The sequence below is a fragment of the Stylophora pistillata genome, chromosome 4 (assembly GCF_964205215.1).
Source record: "Stylophora pistillata chromosome 4, jaStyPist1.2, whole genome shotgun sequence".
NCBI lineage: Eukaryota > Metazoa > Cnidaria > Anthozoa > Scleractinia > Pocilloporidae > Stylophora > Stylophora pistillata.
The window spans coordinates 29,754,270-29,781,628 of NC_142522.1; the positions used below are offsets into that span (position 1 = coordinate 29,754,270).

The 27,359-nt window shown below is 37.9% G+C and overlaps 1 protein-coding gene and 1 pseudogene across 9 annotated transcripts; one reads left to right on the forward strand and one right to left on the reverse strand.

The window, feature by feature from the left end:
• Nucleotides 1-1,011: 1,011 nt before the first annotated feature.
• LOC148733260 (uncharacterized) lies at nucleotides 1,012-2,687 on the reverse strand (annotated as a pseudogene).
• Nucleotides 2,688-10,210: 7,523 nt separating this feature from the next.
• On the forward strand, nucleotides 10,211-25,921 carry LOC111321168 (TNF receptor-associated factor 2). 9 transcript variants are annotated; one of them, XM_022923969.2, is made up of 11 exons: nucleotides 10,211-10,721; nucleotides 11,681-11,925; nucleotides 15,128-15,187; nucleotides 16,396-16,559; nucleotides 16,666-16,723; nucleotides 17,410-17,514; nucleotides 19,791-19,955; nucleotides 21,369-21,446; nucleotides 22,518-22,607; nucleotides 22,876-23,952; nucleotides 24,394-25,921. In XM_022923969.2, the coding sequence occupies exons 4-10, from the start codon at nucleotides 16,414-16,416 to the stop codon at nucleotides 23,932-23,934; spliced, it is 1,701 nt and encodes a 566-aa protein (XP_022779704.1). In that variant the 5' UTR covers nucleotides 10,211-10,721; nucleotides 11,681-11,925; nucleotides 15,128-15,187; nucleotides 16,396-16,413; the 3' UTR covers nucleotides 23,935-23,952; nucleotides 24,394-25,921. The 9 variants fall into 9 exon arrangements, with proteins under 9 accessions (XP_022779704.1, XP_022779700.1, XP_022779701.1 ...); XM_022923965.2 differs by having other exon boundaries at nucleotides 10,212-10,721; nucleotides 22,876-25,921; XM_022923966.2 differs by lacking the exon at nucleotides 11,681-11,925 and having other exon boundaries at nucleotides 10,212-10,721; nucleotides 22,876-25,921.
• The last annotated feature ends 1,438 nt before the right edge of the window (nucleotides 25,922-27,359 follow it).

Sequence of the window (27,359 nt, forward strand, 5' to 3'; positions counted from 1 at the left end):
TTATTTCCGAAAAACATCCGGATAGTCTCCTAGACAGCCTGCTTTTCTATGGGTGTCATGATCGCGCAAGTGACCCTACATCATCGAACGGCTGCAAAAGGGACTGAGATTTTATCAGTATCCTGATAGGATTTTCGGGTGAGTTATAGTAGCCTGTCGCTAAAGCTACATTACATTTTAAACTTCATATAGCTTGTATTCAGGTATAAACTGTAACAGCTCTTGCGTTTTACTTAATTCTCTGACACAGAATAGTACTTTACTGTATACTCGAAATGTTTTCGCCGGTGTGGGTCTTAAATTCCCCTTATGCAGAAAATGCAAATCAAATCTGGTTAGATTAATGAGTGATTCTCGCTTACTGTGAGGTAGGTAAAGTGTTTTCTTGCAATACAACTTGGTTGTGTGGTACTGAGTCTGTTGAAAGACAATTTTTCGCCCGCTATTCGTTGCTGTGATGTCTGTTCACTTGCTACCCACACACTAAGAGGGATGCTTTTTGAAAAACCACTTGTTCCATAATTAACTGCCGATTTCCATCCCAAGGTAAGAGAGGCTGATGTATAATTACAAAAAATGAAAAGGAATTTTTCCCTATTTGTCGGACATTTGAACCTTAAAAACAGGGAAATTCCCTCTAATCATGAGAATCGACGACCGGAACTTCACTTCCGAAGTAAAGGACATCTTATTTCAGGCGATACACCACGACTCCCTGCAAAGAATTTTATACTCGGAACCATTTAAGACAGAATAGCTTTGGTTTATAAAGGAAAAGTCTGTTTGATGAGTTTAAGGAAATTCCAATGGATTGACTAGTTAACGTTAAAGAAATGGAAATGAGTAAGCCAGACAATGTTTTTGAAGGATTTTGAGGTACGCAGCTTGTTTTTCCGGATGTACAGCCGGTATTTTGCAAGCTCACTGTTTTGGACAACATGTTTGCTATTTCGTTTTCTGAAAGCAGAGAGGAAAGTCGATTAAAGCGCTAAATTCACGGTTTCAATATTCGAATGACATTAGATTTTGTTAGACATTTAAGAATAAATATTAGCGAGAAAAACACACAACGTTTCGATGACTCCATGTCATCATTCTCAAGTGAGAAGAGAATAAAAATAAATAGCTAATTTATACCGTACGAAGGTGACAAACGTAGAAAGTTAGATTTTTTTTAAAAAATTTAAATAAATAATTGCGCGTGTTGAGTTCATAAATGTAAACTATTAAATAAATAGTTTGCGCGTATGGAATCCGATTGTTTGTTCAAAAGCATAGTTAATAGAGGGGACAAAAAAAAAAACAGTCCCCTCTATTAACTATGTTCAAGGAGGGCTTCATCTTCTTTATGAAAAGCATTTCATGAACTAAACAGTCCAGTTTCCCGGTGCACCTTTTAAGTACGTTGAAATTCTCGGTCAGGTCGCCGATGGTTTGTAGGCCGTGGTCGTTCTTTAGATGTTTGCCGATGGCCGAATTACGGTGCTCATTAATACATTGATGTAAATGCCGGCTGGTGTACCCGACGTACTCTGCATCACACAGATCACATTTATAATTATATACAACGCATTGTTGGCTAACTATAGGAGGTTTAGGTTCACGTACTCTGCGATCTTCACAGATTTTGCGACTCTTGAACACGGGATGAAGGGTGTGATCGATTTTGTTGCTTAGATCTCATAATTGCCTTTTCACTGCGTCAGCTGACTTTTGATCTTTAAAAGGCAAAACCACTCGGTGAACTGCATTTTCGTTGATGGATAATTGAGCTTGCACTCCAGGGTTTTCCGACCTAACTGAGGTGACAAAGTGAGAGATGGTGGAATTGATGAGGTGGTCGGGATACTTGAGGTTTGTAAACATCATCTTTAGATGATCACATTCAGATTTGAAGGACTTCCATGTGGACGACAGGCGGAATGCACGATTCAACATGGTCTTAAGTAGTGATTTCTTGTACCTTTTATCGACGTGGCTCTGGTGATGAAGCAATAGGCCTGTGTTTATTGGTTTCCGATAAACACTAGTTTCTAGTTTACAGCCTTTCTTGAGCATTTCCATACCGACAAAAGGTAACTTGTTTCCAGATACTAGCTCCATGGTGAAGTGTATGGACGGATTGCAGTTATTTAGCTTTGATAATAAATCTTCTGCCGCTGGTACACTTGTGACAATAGCAAACGTGTCATCCACGTACCTTCTGTAAAATTCAGGGAGCTTGTTGTCTTGATCTAGTTTCTCTTCGATAGAACAGAGAAATGCGTTTGCCATAAGTGGGCCCAATGGAGAACCCAGGCCACACCGTCGATCTGCTCATAAAGATTGCCATCAAATTGGAATAGTTGATTCATAGTTGCAACTTCTAGAAGTTGAACCAGTTCAGGCTTTGTAATGCTGAGATCGTGTGTAGTATTAAACCAGTTGTCAGCGAACGCCTTGTCAGCAATGATTTCGATCGTTTCTTGAAGCAACACATTAGTAAATAGTGACGTGACGTCATAGGATACCAGAATGTCATTCTCGTCGATGACTAGGTTTTCAATCTCATCGGCGAAGGAGAAGGTATCTGATATTGTGTAGCGATTGCTTGACAGGGGCTTCAGTTTGTCATCAAGCCACTTGGTGAGGGCATAGTTGTAAGTGCCGGTGGCAGATAGGATAGGTCTCATCGTAGATTCTCTTTGTGTGTCTTAGGGAGTCCATAAAGATGGGCAATTCACGGTATCTACCAAATGATTACCCAATTAATAATAAACTGTGGCCTTTGTCTGAAACTGTACTCCGTATAAAAGGATAGAATTTAACATAAAAGTTTTATATCAATAATAACGATGACGATAATAATAATAGTAACAACGCATTCTACATATAAATGTAACGATGCTTTATACAACTAAAAGAAAGAGCTCTTGCGAAACAGGTACGTTTTCAACGCCCTTTTAAAACTATTAACAGAGTTACTTTGTCTAATGACAAGCGGCAGCAGATCGATTCCATAACTTCGGAGCGATTGCCGCAAAAGATCTATCACCGTAAGTAACTGTAGTGGTCTTAGAGATAACTAGAAGGTTGGAGTCAACCCTAACCTCACGATGGGCATATTTTTTTTGCAAGCCGTACAAATATCAATCCTGTAGATGTTCAGCTCCTTTTAACACAAAATTGTTTTGAAAAAAGAGATATTTATTTTTACACCTAATAAGTATAACCATGGGCAGACCACACTATCTGTTCGGGGTTTTAAATGTTGACATGAGACGAACAAAATCTATAAAGATTATGAGTAAAGCTCTGAAAATTTGGAATCTAAATTACATCTCGATCTGAGTAACTTAATCAAGTTAAAGGAAGAGTAAATCGATGTATGTATGTGGTATTTTGTTTTTGTTTTTGCCTTCATGGTCCGTTTGAAGTGTCTTTTTACCACAAATGCATCGATTAACATTTTATTTAACTTTATTGAGATATTCAGACTGAGATTACCGTTTAGCTAGACTTTTTTGTAAGTCTATACTTTTGTTTTGTCGGTGCCAGTCGCTCCTGACTAGTAAATATCCTAAATATTAAACCAAACGACAAAGTTATTAGGCTTAGTTGTGGGCGACCTACTCTGCAATCCATGCAAATCGGCACAGTACTGTTCAAGGTTGAATAATAAGGATGTTTTCGATTCATGTTTACGTGGGATGCCAAGATGATGGGGCAGACCACGTCGAAAATCCGGCGGGTTTGTATTTCATGCAGTCACAAATGGACAATGGACCAATGGAAGTTCGAAGAGCTTCAGTGTTTACTTCCAGTCAAAGGGAACGAATAAATAAGATTTCAAAGGTCGTCAAATAGCGCGCAGTTTTTGTGTTTCAAAGTAAATTTTGTACGTTGTCATATATACTCTTCCAATTTTAAAGCGCTCTCAAAGAGAGTTTTCCTTAGTAAAAGTGAAAGTTAAAGTTTTACGCATTTAATCGGTTGTTTTGTAAACAAGACACTCTGTCAACTGTCGGGTTTGTTCGGTTGATTGGAATAATTATTTTGTTTACCGCACTTATTCGGTTGCTTGTAAGCGTTTGTTTATGTGATACTCTGTCAGCTGTGACTTCTTGTGCCGTTTGTAGAAATTTCTCTTTCTATGCACTTACTCGGTCGGATTCTATACCTAGCACTGGACGTGCGTGTATTTTGTACGTGTATCATAACAATAAAAAATTAATTTAATACTTATATAGCGCAAAATTCATTATAACTATATGAGCTAATGCGCTTTACAATAAGTTAAAAAAATATCTAAAAGAAACCGCAGGGAATATGATAGTTAAATTACAAAATGAAAACAAAACTATATTTATAAATTAAAAAGCGATAAAAAATCTACATAGCACATAGTCTAAAATGTTCACGCAATTGACAGCATGCTTGTTTAAAAAGATACGTTTTCAGTTGTTTCTTAAAAATGTTTACACTACTTACAGCTCTCAGGCTTTCTGGAAGAGAGTTCCATAAAAATGTGGCAGCTAGATCTAATTGCCGGATGAGCTAATAAATTACTAAAATTTGATCTTAAATTACAATTAGAATCGCCTTTGAATGATATAACATCACTAAGATATGCTGGCGCTAGGCCATGGACAGCTTTAAGTCAGCAAATTTACCTTATTAGAATTGATCCTAAATTTAACTTAAAAATGATCCTAAATTTACCTTAAAAATGATCCTAAATTTAACTTAAAAATGATCCCAAATTTAACTTAAAAATGATCCTAAATTTAACTTAAAAATGATCCTAAATTTAACTTAAAAATGATCGAGGAGCGAGGCGATTAAATGCGAGCGACTAAATGCGCTCGTGCACGATGCAAAACGTGTCCTTTCATTGACAACACTGATAAAATATCGGGACCTAAACGATCCATTAAGATCACCGATCACTTCACGTGCACCTCCGCCAATGTAATCTATTGCATAACTTGCACTTATTGCAAAAAGATATACATCGGCGAAACAGGCAGAAGACTAGGTGACCGATTCCGAGAACACCTTCGAGACGTGGAAAGGAATGACAAGGACACATCGAAACCAGTCGCTAGACATTTTAATTTACCTAATCATTCTAAGCAACATATGGCAATCTACCGTCTTTCCTTGCACTTAGGTGGCACGGAAAGCCGTAAAAATCTTGAACAAAAGCTCATCTTTCAAACCGGCAGTCTAAATCCCACAGGGATCAACGAACGCTTTTCATTCCACTAATTTATTCATGTTTTTCTCGTTGCCATGCTCCCACCAATAACGTAGCTCCATTTTCTGCCTTTAAAAGCACACACAACCCACAATTCCTCTATTCGCTCCGACGAAGGGCTAACGCTCGAAACGTCAGCTTTTGCAGTCATTACGGTGGCCAATTTACCATTTCAACTTTGTTGATATATCCAAATTATTCCGTTACTCCCACAGAAGCAGCCCCAAACAGTTTCTTTCGAAACTACCAGCCTTTATTAAAAAAAGGCAATCGAATAAATAGATTTTATAGTTTGTGAATGGTGATGACCAACTGTTTTACACTAGATTCTAAAACTCTATTTTTCCTACTGCTGTAATAACGTTTGCTGGCTTTGTGTTCCACGGAAACCTGTCTTCTGTGGGAAGCAAACGGGCGCATAATGAAATGACTCTCTGGGTCACTATCCTACCACAAACTGTGAGCGGAGGCTGCACCGAGGTATTTTCGACAACCATTGCCATTTCATATGTTTGTTGTTTGATTTATCATCTACGGGTTTATGTCGAATTAATTTGATGGCCTGCTCCCAGTTGGCTTGCATGTTAGCACAATTGGTAGAGCGCTGCATTTGTATCGCAGAGGTCAGTGGTTCGAATCCCGTACAGGCCTGAATTTTTTTCAGGTCTGATTTTCACTATTGCTTAAATAGTGCTTTACTGCGAAGGATCGTGCACATATACGTTTCATAACCGCAGTTCATATATATGTATTTCACAGTATTCTCTGTTTCTACTTTCGCAAATTGCAGAAGTACTCTGAAAATATGATTATTCAACGAACGAATCATCGCATTAATCTGTTTATCTGTCCACGATCGAAAAATGTTACCAAACTGCGAACTTAAATGTTAAACCCACTATAAGAAGATTGTCCAGTTCAAAAGAAACTGAAAAATTTTGAGCCTTTAGGTCATTTCGGATTTAGTTAAAGCTCACCTTTACTCACTGTACCGATCCCAGTGCCGTTTTTATCGGTGCAATAATTACACTACAGCTAACATCAGTAATCGTTGACTGGCGTTGTTAATTTTGTGGGTGTAACTAGACCGCGAAACTTTTGGAACCTCAGATGGCGGTGGAACCTGCGGAACCCGTTAATTTTGTTAATAAAAGGGAATGAAATAAGATAAAAATTAAAAAAACCTTTCCCCTATTTGGAGTTTTGAAGTCTTTGACTTGCAACCACAGGTAGCCCAAGCTCGTAAACTTTGCAAAAATGGTAATTTTACACAATGGGCAAAATAAAGGGATTTGCATGGGAAAGAACGAACTTAACCTTAAAAAAACCTGAAATAGTTTTAAATGAAAACAAAGTTATTCCACTTAAATGGTTATTCCTTTGCGTCGTGTGAATTTCTTGTGCTGATTTAGGGCCAAAGTTTATCTGTTGTGGACTGCTTTTTGTGCGTCTGTAAGTAAGGCCCCGTTTATCTGGATAAAACTTGCCACGGCCATTTAGGGGGTCACCCTCCCAGCCGAGTAAAATAAAATGAGTTTTTGGCCCCTCTTCTCGAGCCAAGAGCAGGCCAAGTCATGGATCGCTATATAGGCTTCAGATTCTTCTTTCGACATATTCTTCACGGGTTTCTCTGTGACTGTTTTCTTAACTCAGCTCCAAAGTAATTTTTGGTAGCATATTTCGCAACCATAATTTTTCAAACTTTTTCAAATAATTTCACTTTGTTGGTGTTAAATTCGGTGGCATTAAACTTATGGAGGCTTTGATATTCCTTCAAACAGTCAACAATCGACTCCACAAGACCACTTCTTTACCGAGCCTGATGAGCTAGATTTCGGTCTTGACGCCCTTTTTCCCAATGACAATAGCGCTCGCACATGCTCGTAATAGGGAGCTTAAGCAACCACGACGACGAATGGAGGACGACGACCGGAACTAGCGAGAACGTCACTGCGCAAGCGCGAACCAAGAATTCCGTCGTCGTCTTATCGTCGACGACTTGAGATGGACCAGTTTCACGTCGTGGTGAACTTCTGAACTGCAAAGCAGTTTTTCTCATCAAAAGGTGCGGCTTTATTGTCGTTTTTTTGAAAGTCTATGACCGGTTGGAGTTTGTATTCGCTTCTTCGGTTGATTTAAACCTCCCTGTTTAGTTTTCTAAACAAATAAAATTCAAAAACCCACAAACTCATTTTCCTTCCTCCGCGCAACAGATGTCAAGTCAAGCGGTGGAAGCGAACACGTTAGGTTTAAATTTTTTGAGTATATTTTATGAAAGAGTGCTGTGTATCATTTTTATTGAATGAAAAGGTTTAAATGGCAGTGCAATACACCTCTGCGTTCGGTCATAAGCTGTGTGTATGGAACTGCCGGTTTATTGCTACTAGAAAATTTTGCGTGTTGCTGTTCTTCCGTCGAGAGGCTTTAAACAGCTAAGAATTCTTCAGATCGGTGTGTCAACATGAGTTTGAATACCTCTCAGGTTTTGCGAATCTATTTTCGAAATGTTTGATAAAGATCTAGATTTACAGCCATAAAAATTATTCCGACAAAATCACATGGGAAAAGAATAGTATTCGGAGTTCTTGTGTGAAGCGCGACGACTGACCTGTGCCGGTCACTAGCTAGCATTGATTAAATTGACAGACTTGCGTCGTTTGCCCGCTAAAGGAAGGAGCATCAAAGGTAAAACATATCAGGCTAAAGCATGTTGAAAATCAGGCAAGCCTTAGGCAAAATAAGTTTGTTTATACCAGCAGCACTTAGAACTGAATTTTAATCTCAAATAACTTCCTTAAAATTTGTATTTTAAACTTTTATCATGCGTAAATTATTGTAAATAAAGCTAAAGCTTAATAATTCCTTGGACTTTTGATGTTCAAGAATTGAATAACCTACTCTCGAACTTCCGATATAGGTAAAAATTTGATCCATGACTGAGAAGAAGGTTTTGGAGGTCTCTGAACGATGTCATTTCTTAAACTGACGAAGCGAGAGTAAACAAAAATTTCAGACGTCGTCGTCCTTGAACAACTTCACTGCTTAAGTTTCATTTTCCCGCTAAAAACGACGTCCTCGTTCCAGACCCTCCGCGATTACATGACGTCGTCGTCGTCCCTTTCGTCGTGGTTGCTTAAGCTCCCTATTGTCTCGTCTTGAACGACTTTACCCAGCTGGGCGAGCCAAAGTGTTTGTTTGGAGAAAAGTTTACCAAGCTAGGAGGGTACCCATACCATCGAAAAAGAGTGGCCCGGCTAGGCGAGTCACCCTTCTAACCGAGGCAACTTTTTGTTTATCATATCAACGGTTCGGCAAGTTTTGTAAGGGAATGCAGGAAACGTTGGATCGCCCAGGTTAGCTCGGTAGGCGAGTGACCCTTCTACCCTGGACAATTTTTCTCCATACAAACAGGGCCTAACGCCTTCCGAACGAATCCACCCGAAGCACAACACTATAAGTTCGCACCTCATTCGAGGGTCATGTACATTTAAATGGAATAAATTAAAAGCCTCCGATTCCAGTTTCGCGATCTGAACACCATTTTTCTGTCCCTCTTGTGCATTCAGTACAAAATTTCTGGCAAGATCTCCACGGTGGTCAGTATTAAAGTAGCCATTAATTTTCAAAAACCGAAACTCTTCTAAACTGTTAGCCTGCAGAGCAGGCGTTCTAGTTGAGCTTGGGTGAAAATTAGACCGCGCGAAAAATGGAGCGAGGCTAAAAATTAGGAGGTGGGGGGAGGGGGAGAGGAGAGGAGGGCCTCTCTTCATTTTCGCGCGGTCTAATTTTTCGCCCAGACTCCACTAGAACGCCTGCTCTGCAGGCTACTAAACTGTGTCCAGGGTGAATAATAAGGGAGAACGTATACGAGGTGACCTGGCACGCCAGCTATCGTAAACGCTTAATATATATGATGCCATACACGAAACTAAAATCATCAATACAAGCAATGCTTGATACCTAGATCTTAGAATTGAAAAACTTACATACGAAATAAATACCGTAGAAAACTAGGTCAGTTTCTCGAAGTAAAAACTCACCAGTCTGTATTTTATTTTTTTTAAAGTTTTGAGTATGCTTCTTAATGTTCCCACGCGAGCGTATAACAGTAAAAAGGTCACGGTCAGTTCTGCCGTGACATTACAAAGGATAATATGTATCTCAAAACAATTTCACAGTGGCGTCTTCGGCACGTGATCGAAAAGAAGACTTTTCATTCAAATATCTAAATAAGTTTGAAAAAATATTTCTATTCGAAGAGAGAGCATTGTACCTTTCAATCAGCGACTAATGACCGGAAGAGCCGCTAACTTTGCGAAGCGAGTAAGGTCCGAAATACGATACCTTGAGTTTACAAGTGTGACCCTGTCTGATGGAATGAAGGAATCGCGGAATAGCAGAATATCCTACGACGCGAAATGTCCGTTTTTGAATGAAACAAAAGTCTTACAAAAATTGCACTGAGATAAGAAAATGATTTATAATTAACAGGCAAAATTAAAAGAGGCATAGTTCAATCACTTATCGGAGCCTGGGGGATAGCTAGACGGATAAAGGAACAGAAATTATTTGTTTTACCATCATTTTTGGCAATATGATTATTTGTTACCATTTAATTGGGTCTTGACCGTCACTAAGCTACTATTTTCTGGAATCATCTTTCCGTTGTGGAACAGCATTACCATACTCATAAATATGTGTGATGTCGTAGGTTTTCTGTTTTGCATAAGAGACAAATCTTCATCCACACTACCTTAATTCTAGCGTAAGTATACAACCTCTAGTTCTTTCAATGCTATGAAAATCGTGTTTTATCATTTGCCACATGCAGTATTCACCTATCTATATCTATTATTCATGAGACAGTCACGTTATTTGTAACTCAAAATAGACACCCAATCACGTTTATTTATCTTAGACAAAAATAAGAGGTTTAAGACAAACCTGTTTTCCATATGGAAATTATATCTGTTTGTCACATGACAATTGCAACTTCGCCATACTTGTATAGTTAACATGGCTGAAATATATGGGTTACGAGTAGGTGAAAAGCAAGAAAATACGAATTTCTCCACAACAGAACGAACCAAAGCCGTTATATGCCACATTCGGACGAGGTCGGCCATTATTTTCATCCCTTCAGAAGGTTCAGCCGAGGAAGTAATCACACAAAGAAGTCATGCTCCACCAGTTTACTTGCCATTTCATGTTGAAACTTTAGAGGACTTTTCAGTTTCGGGGATTAATTTCATGATCAACTCTGCTATTTTTTTTTCATCATACTACTGTCTTGTTCGTTTCACTGTTCAAATGACTACGAAGCGTAGAGAGATGGCAAGTTCGGGACAAATTTTGCTAATGCTGGAGACAAGCAAAACTGGCTGGTTAGACAGGCAATTCGTGAAACCGGAAATTTTAGCCTGTTTCATACTCACCACGCACACAAGAAATATGACGATGAAACGGACTAGAGACACGAGAGGTAGGAGATTACATTTTTTTCTACAAAAATTTCTTGTGAGTTTTACAGAAAAGGCAAAAATCTCGCCATTTCATTATCGGCTAACAGAGCGATGTTATCGAACGTTAAAAGGAAGGCGAACTTAAAACTTCTATACACGACTTAACCTAACTCTTCTCTTGAATTCGAAAAACGACAGAACTGTCATTTCAACAGAACGGATAGGCCATTCGGCAAAAAATATTACAAAAGTAGTCTGACGGTTACCTTTATCTATTTAATGCCTCAACTACAGTAGAGAAATTCATGTCAGTCTGGTCCGAGAAGAGAGACTATTTCGGGCATCAGCTGGTATCCATAACGGTCCTCCGCTACAGTTGCCAATGCCCATCCTTTTAAAATATCCATGAAAGGTTGAGTTCGAGTCACTGAGTGAAATAAGTTGAATTTTTTCATTAGTGGTAACGGAACTTTCGCGAACTGTTCCTTCATACACAGACCATTACCCTTAAATTTGACATGTCGCGTTACAAGATGAATATCACACCCTACAAATTACAAGAGGCAGGCGTGAGGATGACCTCTATGAGAATTATTTTGCAACCGAAAACCTATTGAGTTATAACACGGCGAGATTGAACAAGCAATCGAGGGCTTTGAACCTCAACATGAAGCAATGCGTTGTAGATGGTCACGGTTGAGTTTCATCAATTTAGCCATAGGGACAAATTTTTTTCTGGTTTGATAAATGCAAGAGCCATGCTATGAAAGTTCAACGATCCTGTCTGGTGGGCTTTAACTGAAGAAATCGGAGAAAAGAAGCCTATAGTGAGTCCTAAGAACGGTGAACGTATTTGAATTGTGAATTGACAATCCATATTTAGCAAGTTTACGTTTCAGGGATTGAAATAATGCGTTGCTAACTGAGGTAAACATACGTTTAGAGTTAGTTGTCAAGCAACAGTTCTGTATCTGCGTAGGTACTAAAAGTTAGAATCACCTGAAACCATCTGAAACCATCGATGAAACCACCTGAAACCACCGATGAAACCACCTGAAACCATCTGAAACCCCCAAGGAAACCATCTGAAATTACCTGAAAATATCTCGAAACAATACGTCTGCATCTGAGGGTGTATACAACGGCCAATCCTAGCAACAATGTCAAGATTTACTACGTACCAAACTATATCGGAAAGACTACTGCAAGTTAAGCAGCTTGATGGTTAGTGATAACTATTACGTTATTTTTAGGTTCCTTTATGCCATTTTCCTGTAACTAATACTAACGGTCTGAACAAACCGAGCTACAAAAACAAGTTTTCCTTTACAAACTTGTACTTGCCGAAAACTTTTCAAGCCAAAATTTCAGCAATGTGTTGAAACGCATTATATGTTTCTGGGGAGTCGGCAACGCCGGAAGTTTTAAAAGAAATTGCGAAATGGTGAAAGTGAAACAACCTAGACAGTCAATAATACTTTGTTTCAGTTTTTAAGTTTAATTTTACTTTAACTTTTCCCACTTTACCATGCACTTGCACAAGTAACTAAGCCTCCACGGCCGAGTAAAATCCGAAAATTACGGCCTTAAAATAGTGCTCTCAGTTCACTAAAACGAAGACGCTAACTAATTCCCCCGACTTTACATATATCGTGTATACTTAAATCTTTAAAATGTTTAACGTTCTCAGTTCGTCATGAATACTCTCGCAACTTCCGCTGACGTCAGAGGTTGTATTTACGTTGGAGTGGGCATTTAAAAACTGCGACAACGCATTCGATCAAAACCAGAAACATCACGCAAAACCGATGAATTTTCTCATTCAGTTATGATACCAAATCCGAAAACCTGTAGGTATTTTTGACGAAAACCGAAAACCAAATACTGAAAAACCGAAAATCTGCAAACTACAATGAAGACCAAAACCGAAAAACCAAAGTTTTTTGGCACAAAAGACGAAAATTTATCTAAAAGATACCCAATGCAGGTGGGCGAATCTATTCGAACGAACTACGTAGATGGATAATTAGATACAAATTTTTAAAGGATTTAAATCTATGTGACCAGAATTTCAATTATGTCCTGTCAATTGTCATCGAATAATGCTGAACGACAGAGCAGATTGAGAGTTGTAATGGATTGTATTGTTGTGATGTTGTGGACAAGTGAAAATCGTCAGGTTGGGGAGCGTGAGTTTTAACATCATTTTCTTTCGTGAGAGCAAATTCTGGCAACCTCGGAAGGGCATCCGTCTTTTCTTCATGTATTGTACATAAAATGAGGAAGTTCTAAGTATTTTTTATGGGACGGAAATTTTCTTACTACATTTCATAAGTGATATCATCAATGATACGGCCAACAAAGGACACCAAAACATTTAGGAAATAGAGAAGCCTTGAGTGTGCTATGTTCTGTTTTAATTTATCTTCTTAAATTGTACTTTTATTGAAGTACGAAAAGTCCTTCTCTGTGGTCTTTCGTTAATGGCAACCTCCTCCCTCTGTCTCCTTGTGGTAGGTGGGTTATGTGGAATAATCGATACATTGTGTTGTGGAATGGGCCTGTCTATCTATTTTGGCTATGTATAAAATTTGCTTTTCGAACTAAGGATGTAAATTTGATAACCGATTTTACGGATGGACTTTAACGAATACACTCCAGATAATACACTCTTTGAAGGGCAATTTGTACGCTATGCCCTGTGTGAAAAGCAACACATGTATTTTAAAAGTTCTGGAATAAACAGGGGCGCGCCTTAGCCAAGATTCACCAGCACCGGCATTCACCAGTTTTCTCCAATTGAATATAGCAGGCTATGTGCTTAAAACAAAAAAAAGACTTATAAAAGCAGGGTCACAGGCACCTCGTGACCCCTCCCCCCCCCCCCCTTCAGCTATGCCCTTGCTAAATGAAAGTAGAGAGAGAGATGTTTATTTGAATGAAGATAAAAAAGACTGGAAAATGGACGTGTTGTCCCGGGATCCTTCCTGCCTGAACGACTAAGTAAGACCTTTTTTGTCGTGAGGCTTTAAAGTGAGCAATTAAAAGAAGATGGACTATGGTTGCGCTCAAAGTGCGTATATTAACAGTGCTCTTACTAAAACAGTTTAGAAGCGTTTATTAGAAAAGGGCCGCTTATTGGTGTACGAGCGCGTTTTTTGGTATAAGGGCGCTCATTGGAATGCAGGCGCTTACTTAATAGTTGTGCTTATTAGCAAAAGCAAATTCAAGGGGATGGGGGGGGGGGGGGAGGGAGAGCGCTAAAGTGAATCGTATCGGTTTGCGGTTGTCCATTCATTGGTCCCCAGTACCTCGGGTATGCGTACGCAGCAGTCACTTCAAAACGAGGTTAATGCTGGCATTGCACAAAATTATTTTTGCAACGGGTGATGCTATATCGAATGCGCTCGTCGAGGGTAAGAGTAAACGGTAAGTTTGGTCAGCGGGGAAATTATGAAACCCGCGAATATTTGCGAAAGCCCTCGAAAGGATGACATTTAGAAACTGAAAACAGTTTTTCAGTGAGACACTAAAATGCGTAATCATGGCGGCGACTATTCAATCGTCTTTAAACAAATCGGAGATCGAGTTCCTTGAGGAAAACCTTGAAAATTGTTCTGTTAAAAACCAGTACTCACATCTACTCCTTTTTTTTTTTTGTCAAAGCGTCTGGAAAACTATAAATAACGGAGTCAAATCTGAACAGATTCAAAGTCTAATAATCTGATAAGTAAAAGCATATCTAAAACTATACAGAAAAGAGAAAGGTGAATGGCAAATCTAGAACCCTAATCTTAGATTTTAGTTAATTTTACAAAATCGTTGCAGATTAGTGACGTAAATTGATATTGGAGAAGATTCTTCCTAGTGTGGGACTGACTTAAGACTAGGCTAGGCTGTGTACAATTCCTGAAAATCTTGTTCGTTATTTTACGAATCATTTGATGTTTCAGTGTTGACCAGGTTTTCGTGTTACATTACTAAAAAAATTGACTTAACGCTCCAAGGAGAATCTCTCTCAAACTTTACTTTTTAAGAGATGAAGCTACCGTCTAAAATTCAAACGTTACTGTTAGGTTTATTAGCGCATCGACAACCTTGTAAATTAGCTCAAACACACTGAAAACATTTGTATTAGTTTTTGTATATCTTTATACTTTGTTCAGTGCGATCTTTCACATTTCGGGTTTGAAGTTTTCGTTGGGAATAAGTGGTACAGCTTACATGACATATTTTATTTTTAACCGCTGTACTATAAATTTGTGTGTTCGACCCTCGACGAGTGCCTTCGATATAGCATCACCCTTTTGCAACGAGAGCATAGTTTTCTCGATTAAATATGGTTTGTATTTCTGTCAGTATTGTAAAAGAAATTTGGTTTACCAAATTATATGCTTAAATTGCTTCAAATAATTTTCCTTTTTAGTGTCTTCCGATCGACTGCAGATACACCGTTGGAATACTGGATTTAAGGAAAGAAAACTAGGTAATCAACTCTTCCATGTCTAAGCCCGCATTACCCTCAAAAATACAGAAAAAAACCAACTAAATTTAAGGTTAAGCTAAAAAATCCAAACTTATCACCGTCATCGTATTATATGTTGATCTCCTGTTACAAGTGCACGTCCCAGAAATCGATGGAAACTGAACACTGCCTTTTGTCTTCGATGATTATGTTTATGATACATACATACATACATACATACATTTATTTTATAGGTAGGTTTGAAATAAGCAACTGTACAGCTGATGTGGACTATTACTACTGAGTCTAGATAGGAGAACAAAGATTTACGATATTTACTGTGTAAATATATAAAATGTATATGCACATTGAAGCTTGATTTTACTGACCACTTATACTCTTTAAAGTTCTCATAAGTGGAATTTCAACTTCTAGTACCTATGGTTTTCATCCTCTTTAAATCATGCTACATTGTGGTTACCTACCGTTACATGTAATGCCACCAAAAATTTGTTGCTTTGATGAGCTTGTTAATTGGCATGGTAGTTGCTGTAGCTTCTTTCATTGCACTGTTAAATTGAAACGTGCAGTAACTTTCATGCATTACATAAGTCCTGCATATTGCATGTTACAAGCATGTGACAAGACAGAAAAACAAAACACCCTTCTTTTACCCTGCTCAAAATTTAACATCTTCCCCACTTAAGGACTTATAAGCATTAAAATTGTTATTATTCAGTTATTTGTTCATAGATATGTGTTACACCCCCTCCTTCAGCTGATATGTGTAACATCTATTTTTTCATTCATCATGTTGCTATTTTTGCTATTTAACATTACTTACAATAATAACAAACTTTCAGGACTAATGCAGCTTACAATATAAAATGTTACATTCTTAATTAATAATGCCATGTATGAAGCTTACAGCTTAGAGTACATTGCCATTGCTCGCAATACTAACTTTACTCTTGCAATTGATAAATGAAAAAGTAGATTAATTATTGTTTTGTAGGTTTCTCTTTGCTTATGGTTGAACTTTGAATTCCTTTCAGTAATTTAGAAATGTGCAGTAGAATTCTAGCAGATTGTCAAAGTTGAGAGACTTTTAAGACAATTGCATTTGATGAGAAAATCAAGACCACCACTAAATTAATGTTTTGAATTCAAGTTTTAATAAAGGTATTGTTACATATTATTGTTGTTGAAACTGCTATCTTTGGTTGAAGGCCCCCAGTTATTCAAGTATGCCAGGTTACATATTATCAAGTTCAGAAAAGGAGAGACTTGGATCAAAGTACATGTGTAGCTCCTGTGATTTGCTGTTGAGGGATGCTATGCAAAGTAAATGTGGGCATTTTTATTGTAGTTCATGCCTTGCCAGTTTATTCCGGTAAGTTTGTTACAGGTGTAAGTTGTGATAAGAAATAATGTTGCTTTGAACTTTTGGAGATTTGATCTGTGCTGTTAAAAATAGTTTTTGCTTTTCACATTCTCAGAAATGGGTCAGTCGTAATGACTTGTGTATTAGATCAGACAGATTTTCTTCCAAATGAGGTGAGATCTAATCGTTGACACAAATTTTATTGGCATTCGTTATACCATATTTTATGAAAAATGTTTTTTCTTTGATTGTTAAAACAGTCAAGAAATGTGGCTGTCCATGAAAATTTTGTTTTCATCACTGTTCTGAGGACACTATTGAGATGTGAAGAATGTCAAGTATGAGAGTGTCCATGGTATACAAATGAAATTTGAAGTGAAAAGATTGTTTTTATGCACATTTCAATCTTAAATCCAGCAAAATAGATACATATAGTCTAGAATTGTTATGAATGGTGTGGATAATTTTGGCAGGAATTTGGTTGCATACGGTTCATATATGTGTAAAGGGGAATTATAGACCTCTTTCATGATTGTAGGCAGAGTTACAGGGTTATTATTTTTTTTATATACATGCCATAAGCCTTCTTAGCCTCACGTTTGAATGACAATTTGATCATTTTAAACATGTTCTAGGGGCCAGAAAGGCTACTTTACAGGAATATGAAAAAATAGCAATTGTCTTCTATTTATGAGGTGGCAATTGCTGCTCTCACCATATCATACCATATTTTACCTTTGACATTCTTATTGCTTTATATGTAATATTTAAATGCAATGTAGAAAGACATTCTTTAAACCCAACAATAATTAAATCTAAAATCTTTAACTATATGCATCTCCCCCTTAATTACTGTAAGGTGTTTGCTGATAACTTTATGAGACGTGAGGTACAAGCCTTTGTTGTTCACTGTACATTTGAGGAGGATGGCTGTAATTGGAAAGGTGAAGTGAGACACCTAGAGGTAAATGGACATCTTCTGAATACTGTTGACTCCCTCTTTTATGTTGTTTTTTTACTTAAACTTAATGTTATCTGTTTCAGTGTACATGTATGATGCTTACCTGTAAACTTGAGGCTATTGATTTATGGACACGTATAAGGAATTTGAATTAAAGAATTTGAAATACGTGTATGTTGGGTGAAACATGTATATCATCAGTAGCACAATACACATGTACAGTTGTATAACATGCATCAAAAATGCAAACGTTCTCAAAAGTCATGATAACAGTTTAATTTGCACAGTAAAACACACTAAGGGTATGAATAATTATGTTTTGCTTAGCTTTAGCTTTGTAGTCAGCATTTTTAGTCATACCCATGATGCTATGGTAGCTTCCTAATTTTTGTAAAATATCTAGTAATCTGTATTAGCTTCTTTTGGTTTTTTTTCCTAGTGGGCTTTTTTGATTGCATTTTTCTTTTACTTTTGTTCTTCTCTCTATTTTTTCATTAATTCTGCTTTATTCTCATGCTCCATTGCATAAACTCGCCTTTTGTCACCAACTTGACCTCCTAACCTGAGGGACATTTGCTTTGAAAAACACATTTTTCTGCATGTTTCACAGCTATTTTCAGAGTTATTATGCAACAAAAAGCTTCTGAAACCTTCTTGTGTGGTTTTATAAGGCCACGTGTAGTTGTTTCGATGAAGGAATCACTGGAAATCATGGTGAAGTTTTCATGCTGTTTCGCTGCCTTTCGTGTGAGAAAATCCTACATATAATAGGACACTCATGAAGAAGTGTTTCACAGGGCTTGGGATTTAGAAAAACTCTTCTTGTGAGCTACCTACTTTATATTTTAATGTGGAAATGCTCATGAACATTCATTTTGAGATGAGATTTTAATGTGGTGGCAGTTCGAAGGTTTTGGATCCATTCCAGGCATTTGGGAAGACTTTGACTTTGTGTGATGCTTTTGAATAACGCATCAAGTCATGGAGCATATCACAAGGCCTGAGATTCAGACTTTTTCTTATTGTGCTGGAGTGAGTGGCCCCAGATTGTTCATATTTTCAGGAAAGAGTCGTTAGAAAGTGAGAATGCCATCTGTGGTGGTATTTTTATTGATCACCTCATTTTTGCAACTTGTCTATGAAACTTAATTTCAACTGCAGAAGCTGAGAGCAGGAGCATGATTCCATAACTACAAGGTGCTTTTTTGGAATTTTAACCATACAGATTCTAGTTTTTGTAAATTTGACTTATTAGGTTGAAAGTATGATTGGTCTTTGTAATTTTAAGATTTTTAAAAACAATAATGCACGTTTTGGTCTAGATATAATGTACTGTTACGTGTGACGGCCATATTTGTAAAACAAAAATTTCATCAAAAATAAGAGTGCAGTGAATATTCACAAAACTTTGCACATTTATTGGCAAACATGTTACCCTTATTGGTGTGAAATCTTACAAATGTATGGCTTTTAATAAAGAAGATATTTGGGAAGGCATTCTTGTCTTTCTGATTGTGCACATGTATTGTGCTTTTGATCATATTCCATATATGGAAATCTGAAGCATGCATTTACTTGTAAGGTGAAATTAGGAAGTGATATGAATCTTGGTTACTTTCAATTCCCATTTAATTATAACTGTTTTTCAGAAGCTTTAATCTTGCAAATGATTTCAACCCAAACTTAAATCATAATCACTGTTTAATCTTAACCCACAAGCATGCCTTGGATATGAGCTAATAGATAGCCAAAAAGGTCCATAGGAACAAGTTGGCTATAATCATCTCATATTCAACAAACAGAGTGGAATAGTTGTTTGAATAAAAATGCTCCAAATCGAAGATGAATCTACCCAACTTTATTTGTGAGAACGAATGGAATGTTACAGTGTACAAAAACACTTTCATTTCAAGTCATCTTTGTGTGTGCATAGCGTAATGGCTCATAACTCATGATGGCTAAGCCAATGAAAACTTTTGAATTGCATTATCCAGTGATTCAGTTTTTAATTATTTAGTTTTATATATATATATGTATAATTTTTTTTTTATGTATTACAGTACATTTAAAATCAGATAACTAAGTAGCACTCATCAGAACAAAAAAGTACTCATTGTGGAATGAAAGTGTTTAGTCTTCCATGTGACTGAATGAAGCAGTAGAAGAACTAATTGTATTGTACTTGTGCATGCTCGTAAGATTTAAGGTAGTAGGTAAAGTTGAGTCAGTGACTAAGTTATAACATTTTTAAAACTTCTCTTACTTGTTTCTCAAAACAGAGCCATATGAGTACCTGTGATTTCCTAAGAATCCCTTGTGTACATCCTGAGTGTGGCGCACAAGTACAGAAATCAGATTTTACTCAACATTTGGAAAGTGAATGCAAGTGCAGATTGGAAACTTGCAGCTTCTGCAAGAAACAAATCAATCTTAACAAGATGAAGGTACTGTGTGCTGTGCAGAATGTATGACAAGTTTAGTTGGATAAGAGTCCTTGATTATGAGAAAAGGGGGTTTTTATTACAGCCAAAGTACTTGTGTGATTAAGGCGGGAAATATTGAAATTATGGGACTAGCAAATTAATAGTAATACCAGTAATGGCTTGAATAAGGTAAAAAGGTAAAGTCTGTTTATGAGCCTAGTGGCCCATTAGGCCATTGCTTAACTCTGGTTTCTGAAGCATGAAGTAACTAGGAGTATTTCTACTCCCCCCTGGATGGGATGCCAGTCCATCGCAGGGTTACCCCCAGCATTAAATTTGCCGGTACCCATTTATACACCTGGGTGAAGAGAGGCACTGTGAGAGTAAAGGGTCTTGCCTAAGAACACAACACAATGTCCCAGCCGGGGCTCGAACCCGGACCACTCGATCCAGAGTCGAGCGCACCAACTATGAAGGCCACCGCGCCTCCACACAATGGTTTGAATAAGCTACACTTTAATTTCAGGTGTTTTGTGGTAAAGAAGTAGGCAAATTTTATCCATTTCCTTAGCCTTGTTTTCTTTTTTTTTTTTTCTTTTTTTTTCTTTTTTTTTCTTTTATAAGGCTACTTCCATGTACATGCTTTTTTGCTATATGTTTTAAGTAGGAAATTTTTTTTGCTGCATTCACAAGATTGGCAAAAACTCAGGAATTAAGGGCTTCTTTTATAGAGCTTTCAATAACATCCAGCTCCCCAAAACTACACTGTACTAGCAGAGCTACATGAAGTCTACCATCTTAAGCTGCTCCTTTCACCTCAAGTTTAGGTGAAAAATTGTACAATTATTGAATTAATGAAGGAAGAACTTTATACAGCAGCCATTTGCTAGTTTAGATGTACATGTAGGAATTGATTCCACTTTCAGAATTTGGCAAAAGATTTGTGTTAATATTTTGAACTTCATATATTTCATTGTATCTCATTTTGGAGTACCTCTGACATTTTTAATGAATAGTTCACAGTCTTGCATGTAATCTTACAAAACATTAATGGATCAGCAATAAACTTTGCAGCCCATGTATTACTTCTTATTCACTTTCTACCTTCAACCATGCCCTCCTTTGCAATCATTTTTGTACCTTTTGCTTAGGGCATTGGAGTACTTATGACATTGATTGTTAAGGCTGTCTGTTGGTGATTGTTTTTTTCATCAGCCAAAATTTTACATCCTGAAGAACCAAATATCAGGTCTCTTGTTCACATTTTATGTGGAAGAAATTTTGAAGACTTGATGAGAAAAACTATTAGAATGATATTATGTCGCTCTTTGAGCCATTGTAATAGTGTAAAGGTACTTAATGTATTCCTATCCATGGCATTTAATATATCCTAGTGAAAAGTGTTCTCTTCTCTCAAACTCTATGGTTTTGCAGCATCATCAAGAGACAGATTGCCCAGTATATCCAGTTGTATGTTCAAAATGCGGCAAGAATGACATTCCAAGAGCAAAGGTAAAATAGAAATTAAATTTCAGTTCTAGTCACCAAATCTTTGGGAGAGATTTATTTGACAGTCTACTGTCAGTATGGCTTAGAATCAAATGATATTTATCGCTATGGTAAAGATTATAAACAACTTTTACTCTTAAGTGAAAGACCACAGATTGTCAGTTTCTTCTGATCTCTTGCATCCAGGGGAAGTACATGATTGTATAACATGTGATGTGCGGCACCATCATGTAGGGATAAAACTATCAAGTTGGTGTCTAGTAATAGTTATGAGGCAATCATTGAAAAGGTTATTCTTCTTGAACATTTAGTATCATATAATCATTATCTTCTAATTGGTGCGAAAATATTCATGGCTATTTATCCGCAGACATTATCTGTTCCGAGATGCGAACAGTTTCGCACGAGGAAAGTTTTAAGCTTCGAAAAGAACTGTGAGCTTCAAATATTTTTCAACGTGCGGAAAAAATGTTTACGAACAGCTTACCATTTACGACGTGTTCTCTGATACGTTTTTATGAGCCACAAAAAACACGTTCCCTCCTATGTAACAACAACACAGTGTTTCTCATCGTGAATGAAATTTTAAGCGCGGAGTTTTCCCAACTGGACGTAAGTAATAGTAATGCTAAAACTGGAAAACAATGTACGAGATGTGGAGAAGCAAATTTTTCACTGCTTGTGCTATTCTACAGAAATGGAATTGTGTTGTGAAATTTCTATGGCCTGTTAAACTGCAGTAGTTAGTTTCTCAAGACATGGCAGCTTTTTCACGTGAAAAGCCTTGTATTTATTGTAGTCGCAAAGCCACAATTTATTTATAAACTCCAAACAATCGAGATCACTTACACGATTCGTTTATGTACGAGCTTTAGTAATCCGTAGTCAGTCAAGCTAATGAAAATTCCAACAAGAAGACATCATTCTCCTCGTGTTTTCTGAGCCCGCTATGCCTTATGGGAGGCACAGGCCTCCCAACACTAGAACGAGAAATCTTTTTCAAAAATGAAAATGTTCAATAAAAGGTAACAACATTTATAACTCAGCATTCCCTTCTTTTGTTTTACATTTCAGTTATTACAGCATCAAGATCCAATAATGGGAGACTGTGATAGTGTTCAGGGACCGTGCCCATTTTTACAGATTGGCTGCTCTACAACTGAGGTACATGTAAAGATGTAAAGAGACACATAAGAACTTACGTTCGGTCTGCATAAGGTCAGTTTGATAGAAAAAGAGATTGGAACCGTTGGTGGGATACTGCTTTTGTGCGAGTTTTGTCATTAGTCATTAGTAGGATTTGTAATAGTAATGTAGCTCCTGCATGAACTTATTCTACGTAGATTCAGCGCTTATCACGTGTCTGCCCTAAATCGTCTTTCGAGTTTGACTAGACTACAATCTTATTTTATACCGCACTCTTGCATCGCAGGTCCTCACCCAAACACAAAAGAAAGAGCACCTAAAGGAACATAATGCACTCCACACCAATCTACTTTTACGTTATGCCCTTCGAACCAGCAAAGAAGTGGAGGCACTTTTAGTACGAGATCCTGGCATAATGTCTAGAAATCCGCAAATCGTTTCAAATTACGACAGTGTAATTGCTGATATTCTCGTTCAAGTTCAAACTCAGGCCGGTGGAACTAGTAATCTACGCGGAAAAGTTCAAGAGCACGGCGAGAGAATCACCGCCTTGGAGAGAAAAGTAGCTTCAGGAAATCTGTACGGTGCTGCTTCCTCCTTCCAAACACCTGATGAGTCCAGTGGCGGTACACAAAACCCTGAAATTACACGAAGAGTTACCAACGTTGAAAACCGAATCGCCGATCATGAAGTTCTTCTGGTAGAGAACAATCGCACAGTGGAGGAAGTTAGACGTGATTTGGGTACTATGAAACGACAACTCGACACAACCCAGGAGAGCTCCAGAAGGCATGACCGAAGACTCGAATCTATTGAGCACACACTGGCTCTTAGAAATGTGACTCTGGCTGATTTGGAGGAATATGTAAGACAGCAAGAATTCTCAAGCTACGATGGCCAGCTGTTGTGGAAGATTTCTGATTATGCTCGCAAACGAAATGACGCAGTGACAGGTCAGCAAGTCTCCTTCTACAGCCCTTGTTTCTTCACCAGTCGCTATGGCTACAAAATGTGCGCCCGCATCTATTTGAACGGCGATGGAATGGGCAGAGGAACGCACATCTCGATCTTCTTTGTGGTCATGCGTGGGCAGTATGACGCACTGCTCCGCTGGCCATTCAGACAAAAGGTCACTTTCATGTTGCTGGATCAGGATAACGTAGAACACGTAATTGACGCCTTTAGACCTGACCCGAACAGCTCATCCTTCCAGAGGCCAAGAAGAGAAACAAACATCGCCAGTGGATGCCCTATGTTCTGTTCGCTTGCTGAGTTGAATAATCATGCATATGTTAGGGACGACGCTATGTTTCTGAAAGTAATTGTGGATACGTCTGATCTGTGAAGGGAACCTTGAGTAATGGTGTGTTATTTGTTTTGAAATTACCTTCATTTTAAATTTACTTTTTCCATTGCTCTGACGTGGCTTGTATCGGTGCATAGGTGATACATGGCAGGTGTTGTCGTTTGTTTTGTACCTGAAATGATCTTGTAATTTTTTTCGTTTGGCAGGACAATTTGTATTTTGATTTATTTTCGGATCTCAGTGTGATGCAAAGGAAAGTCTTTTTCCCCTTATTACCCTAATGACAGTTGAAGCTGTCAGCTTGCTCTCTGTCAAGTCGGCAACAGAATACACTTTTACCCTCTCTCACGATCGATGTTCACCATTCAGAGCTTTGGTAAATAGTATTATTTTGTCTCTGACTGAATTAGATGTAATTTCATTATTTATGGATTTATAATTTATCTTTAAATTGCTATGCGATTGATTTAGGTGCAATGTTTTTTTTTTTTAAAACAGGTAACTCGGTAGCTAATTGCTCTAGCGAATGAAATACAGTGCCAAGAAGTTAACGTAATGTAGAGTGATATCAGCCGGAGTTGACGATCCAACTATTTTTCTTACGTTTGGTTGATTTGAAGTGCAGTTTTGAGGTTACGATTGAAAACCGCAAGAATTGTTTGCGCAACTCTTACTTAGTGATCTGTTCCGATAAGCTAACATTTACCCACTTATTAATTAGTTGGGGGTACACGTGAAATAAGGCTAAATTGATAACCTTAAGCATGTGTTTCGAATGATGATCAATGATTTTGAATCAACGAAGATAAAATGAGTAATTATCGTCGGTAAACATACTTTTGATTTTGAAGAAACGAATGCTTACAGTGTAGGCGAGCTTCTCTTTTGTTTTTATGTTGTGGAATGCCTTTCCTTGGTGCGTCGAGAAATTAGACTTTAGTTGGACTCCGGCGCCATCGAGAGACTCTTCAAAATTTTTGTGGAGAGAGTTGTGCCATTGTTGGAAGTAGGTTTTGAAACATCTAACAGGTACGAAGTCACGTCTGCAGGGTTCTCCGTGAACGATCATAGTGCATCCGAATCTCCTTTAAGACTATCTTTAACTTCAGCCTCGCTACGAGAGCTGACTGATATGGTGATGTCAGTCACAAGAAAAATTTTGGATATCTTTCGAAACTGAGTGGTTTCTTGAGATGGTCAATCAGAGAATTTCGACTGTGCTTCATCGTCTTTTTTTGGTGTCTTTTGCGCTGACCTCCCCGCGGTAGACACTGGAAACGCTTTTTGTTTGTTAAGTGAGGTTCTCTTTGTGAGTTCTTTATACGCCCATAGCTAAAGCAATTAATAAACTGGGAGTAACTGGCAGTGATAAATCGTCTGCTGGATCACTAAAGTAGGGGAAAAACTGTGGACAGTCTTTCCTAGCTACAGGGAAGAACTTTTCGACTTGAAACCGACTTGAAGATAGTTTTCCTCGTGTGATCGAAGTATTTGAGATAGAAAAAAAAATTGTTTTTAGCTTAGTTGGGTAAATAGAGCTCAAGGGGCCGGCTGGGTTTCTTTTTCTGCAAGGTGTCATCTGGAATTAAGCGGCTAACAGCGCATATTTCGGGAGCAGTGTATGCGTGGGTTGTCGAGGGTTTCACCAAGTTGAACTCGAAGTTATGCTATTCCACAACATAAAACTGAATGAGGCAACCTACTCTCAGAGCTTATCCTTTTTTTTTTCGAGTTCTTGAAGGGATTATTTATTATCCGAGCACGCAAATGGACTCAAATATTTTTGTGAAAGTACCCTAACTGACATATCTTTTACTTAGAGCAGTTTAAAATTTAAGTCAGTAATTGTATAGATTAACACACCAAGTCAAACTAGCTTATTTTACTGGATTATTTTCGTTAGTGAAGCGCTGTCGCTTTATTTTCCTTCCCCAGTTTAAGGAATAATTGTGACTTTCCTTTGTTACTTATAAGCATTGCATCAATTTTCTTGTCAAGAAGGCCAATAAAACAGGAAATTATCCTATTGGATCAACCTTTTATCCCGGGGTTTTTACCATTAAATGGTGAAGGTACAATCCTCTGATATTAGGGATAAGACATGAGATTCTTACTTTAATCGATTAAATTCATGATGAGTTAAAAAGCTTCAACCAAAAAAAAAAAAAGTTTCAATCAAAGCCCCTTTCAGATGATCATCGTTCTCTTTAATTGATCCCGTCGAATATAGTGACAACTCGTCGTACAGTAGCCTGTTTAAATAAATGACAGCAGAGAAGGACAATACGAAACGGTTATAGTGTCTTGTTCACTTGTTAAACGGAGCGTGGGAGGGAGGTTTGAGTCGTGTCGAAAATAAAAGGGATACTAGGTTTGGGTTGTTACCAATGGCGGATCCAAACCTTGAGCTAAGGGAGGTTGGGGCCCGTTTTTGTTCGTGTGTTTTTACCTACTGGCTTTTCTCCCCTCTTGTTTTATCTTTACTCAAATTAAGGGGGGGGGGGGGAGGCGTGCGCGTGCCCTTACCCTAGATCCTTCATTGGTCACGTGACCCGACGCAAACCTCTCCATTTTTCACTCCGCCGTTACTACCACGCTGTTTTTATTAACTGAACGTCGGCTAAAGGGCTACCTTGAAAGATGATAAATTTATTTGTTTAATGTTAAATTTATTTGTAAATCCGTAGTTTTATTCGCGCTTTTTAGGCGTTATAGGTGAGGGGAACAGCTCGCCTCGCGAATGACCCCTTATCTATCATCCCTCCAAGCTTGCCTTGGCCCGGAGGAGAAACCCCAAGAATCACACCTGCTGCTCTGTAGGCTGAAGCATCTGTATATGCCATGAGCTGATGTAACCATTCACTGAAATTATCAATCGTAATGGTCTGAGTCTGACATAATATTACAGGCGCATGCCATTCTCCTTTTTACTCCAATCGTTTCATGTGATACTTGATGTTACTAATGTGTGATTAATTTTTCTTTCCTTCCCGTCGGTCGAGAGCTTATTACATTACCTCCAAATATCTAACAGTTTAAAAACGGTATACTCTTGCATAATACTCTTCAAATGTGCATTTCTGCAAGCGATATTCTGCCTATATGTTGTGTATAATAATAATAAAAAAATAGATTCTTATTAAGCGCATTTCTAACCCCAATGCGCTTGACATTATGGAAGCCTATTAATAATGGTAATTGAACTGAGTGGAGTGCAATTTGGGCTGAAATTATACGCGTGATTTAAAATCACAAGTACGATTTCAGACCAAAATTGCACGACACAAGGTTCAATTACCGCTTTGTTACATCCATTTTGAAATCGCCCAAATACAGGACTTGGTCAATTCATATATTTTACTGATGCAGTACTGAGCCGGTTTTTAAATAAAAAGCGAAACCGGGAACGCTTTTACATCTTATTTTGTATGCAAAACAGAAAGACTTTGACGTCATGTGTCAAA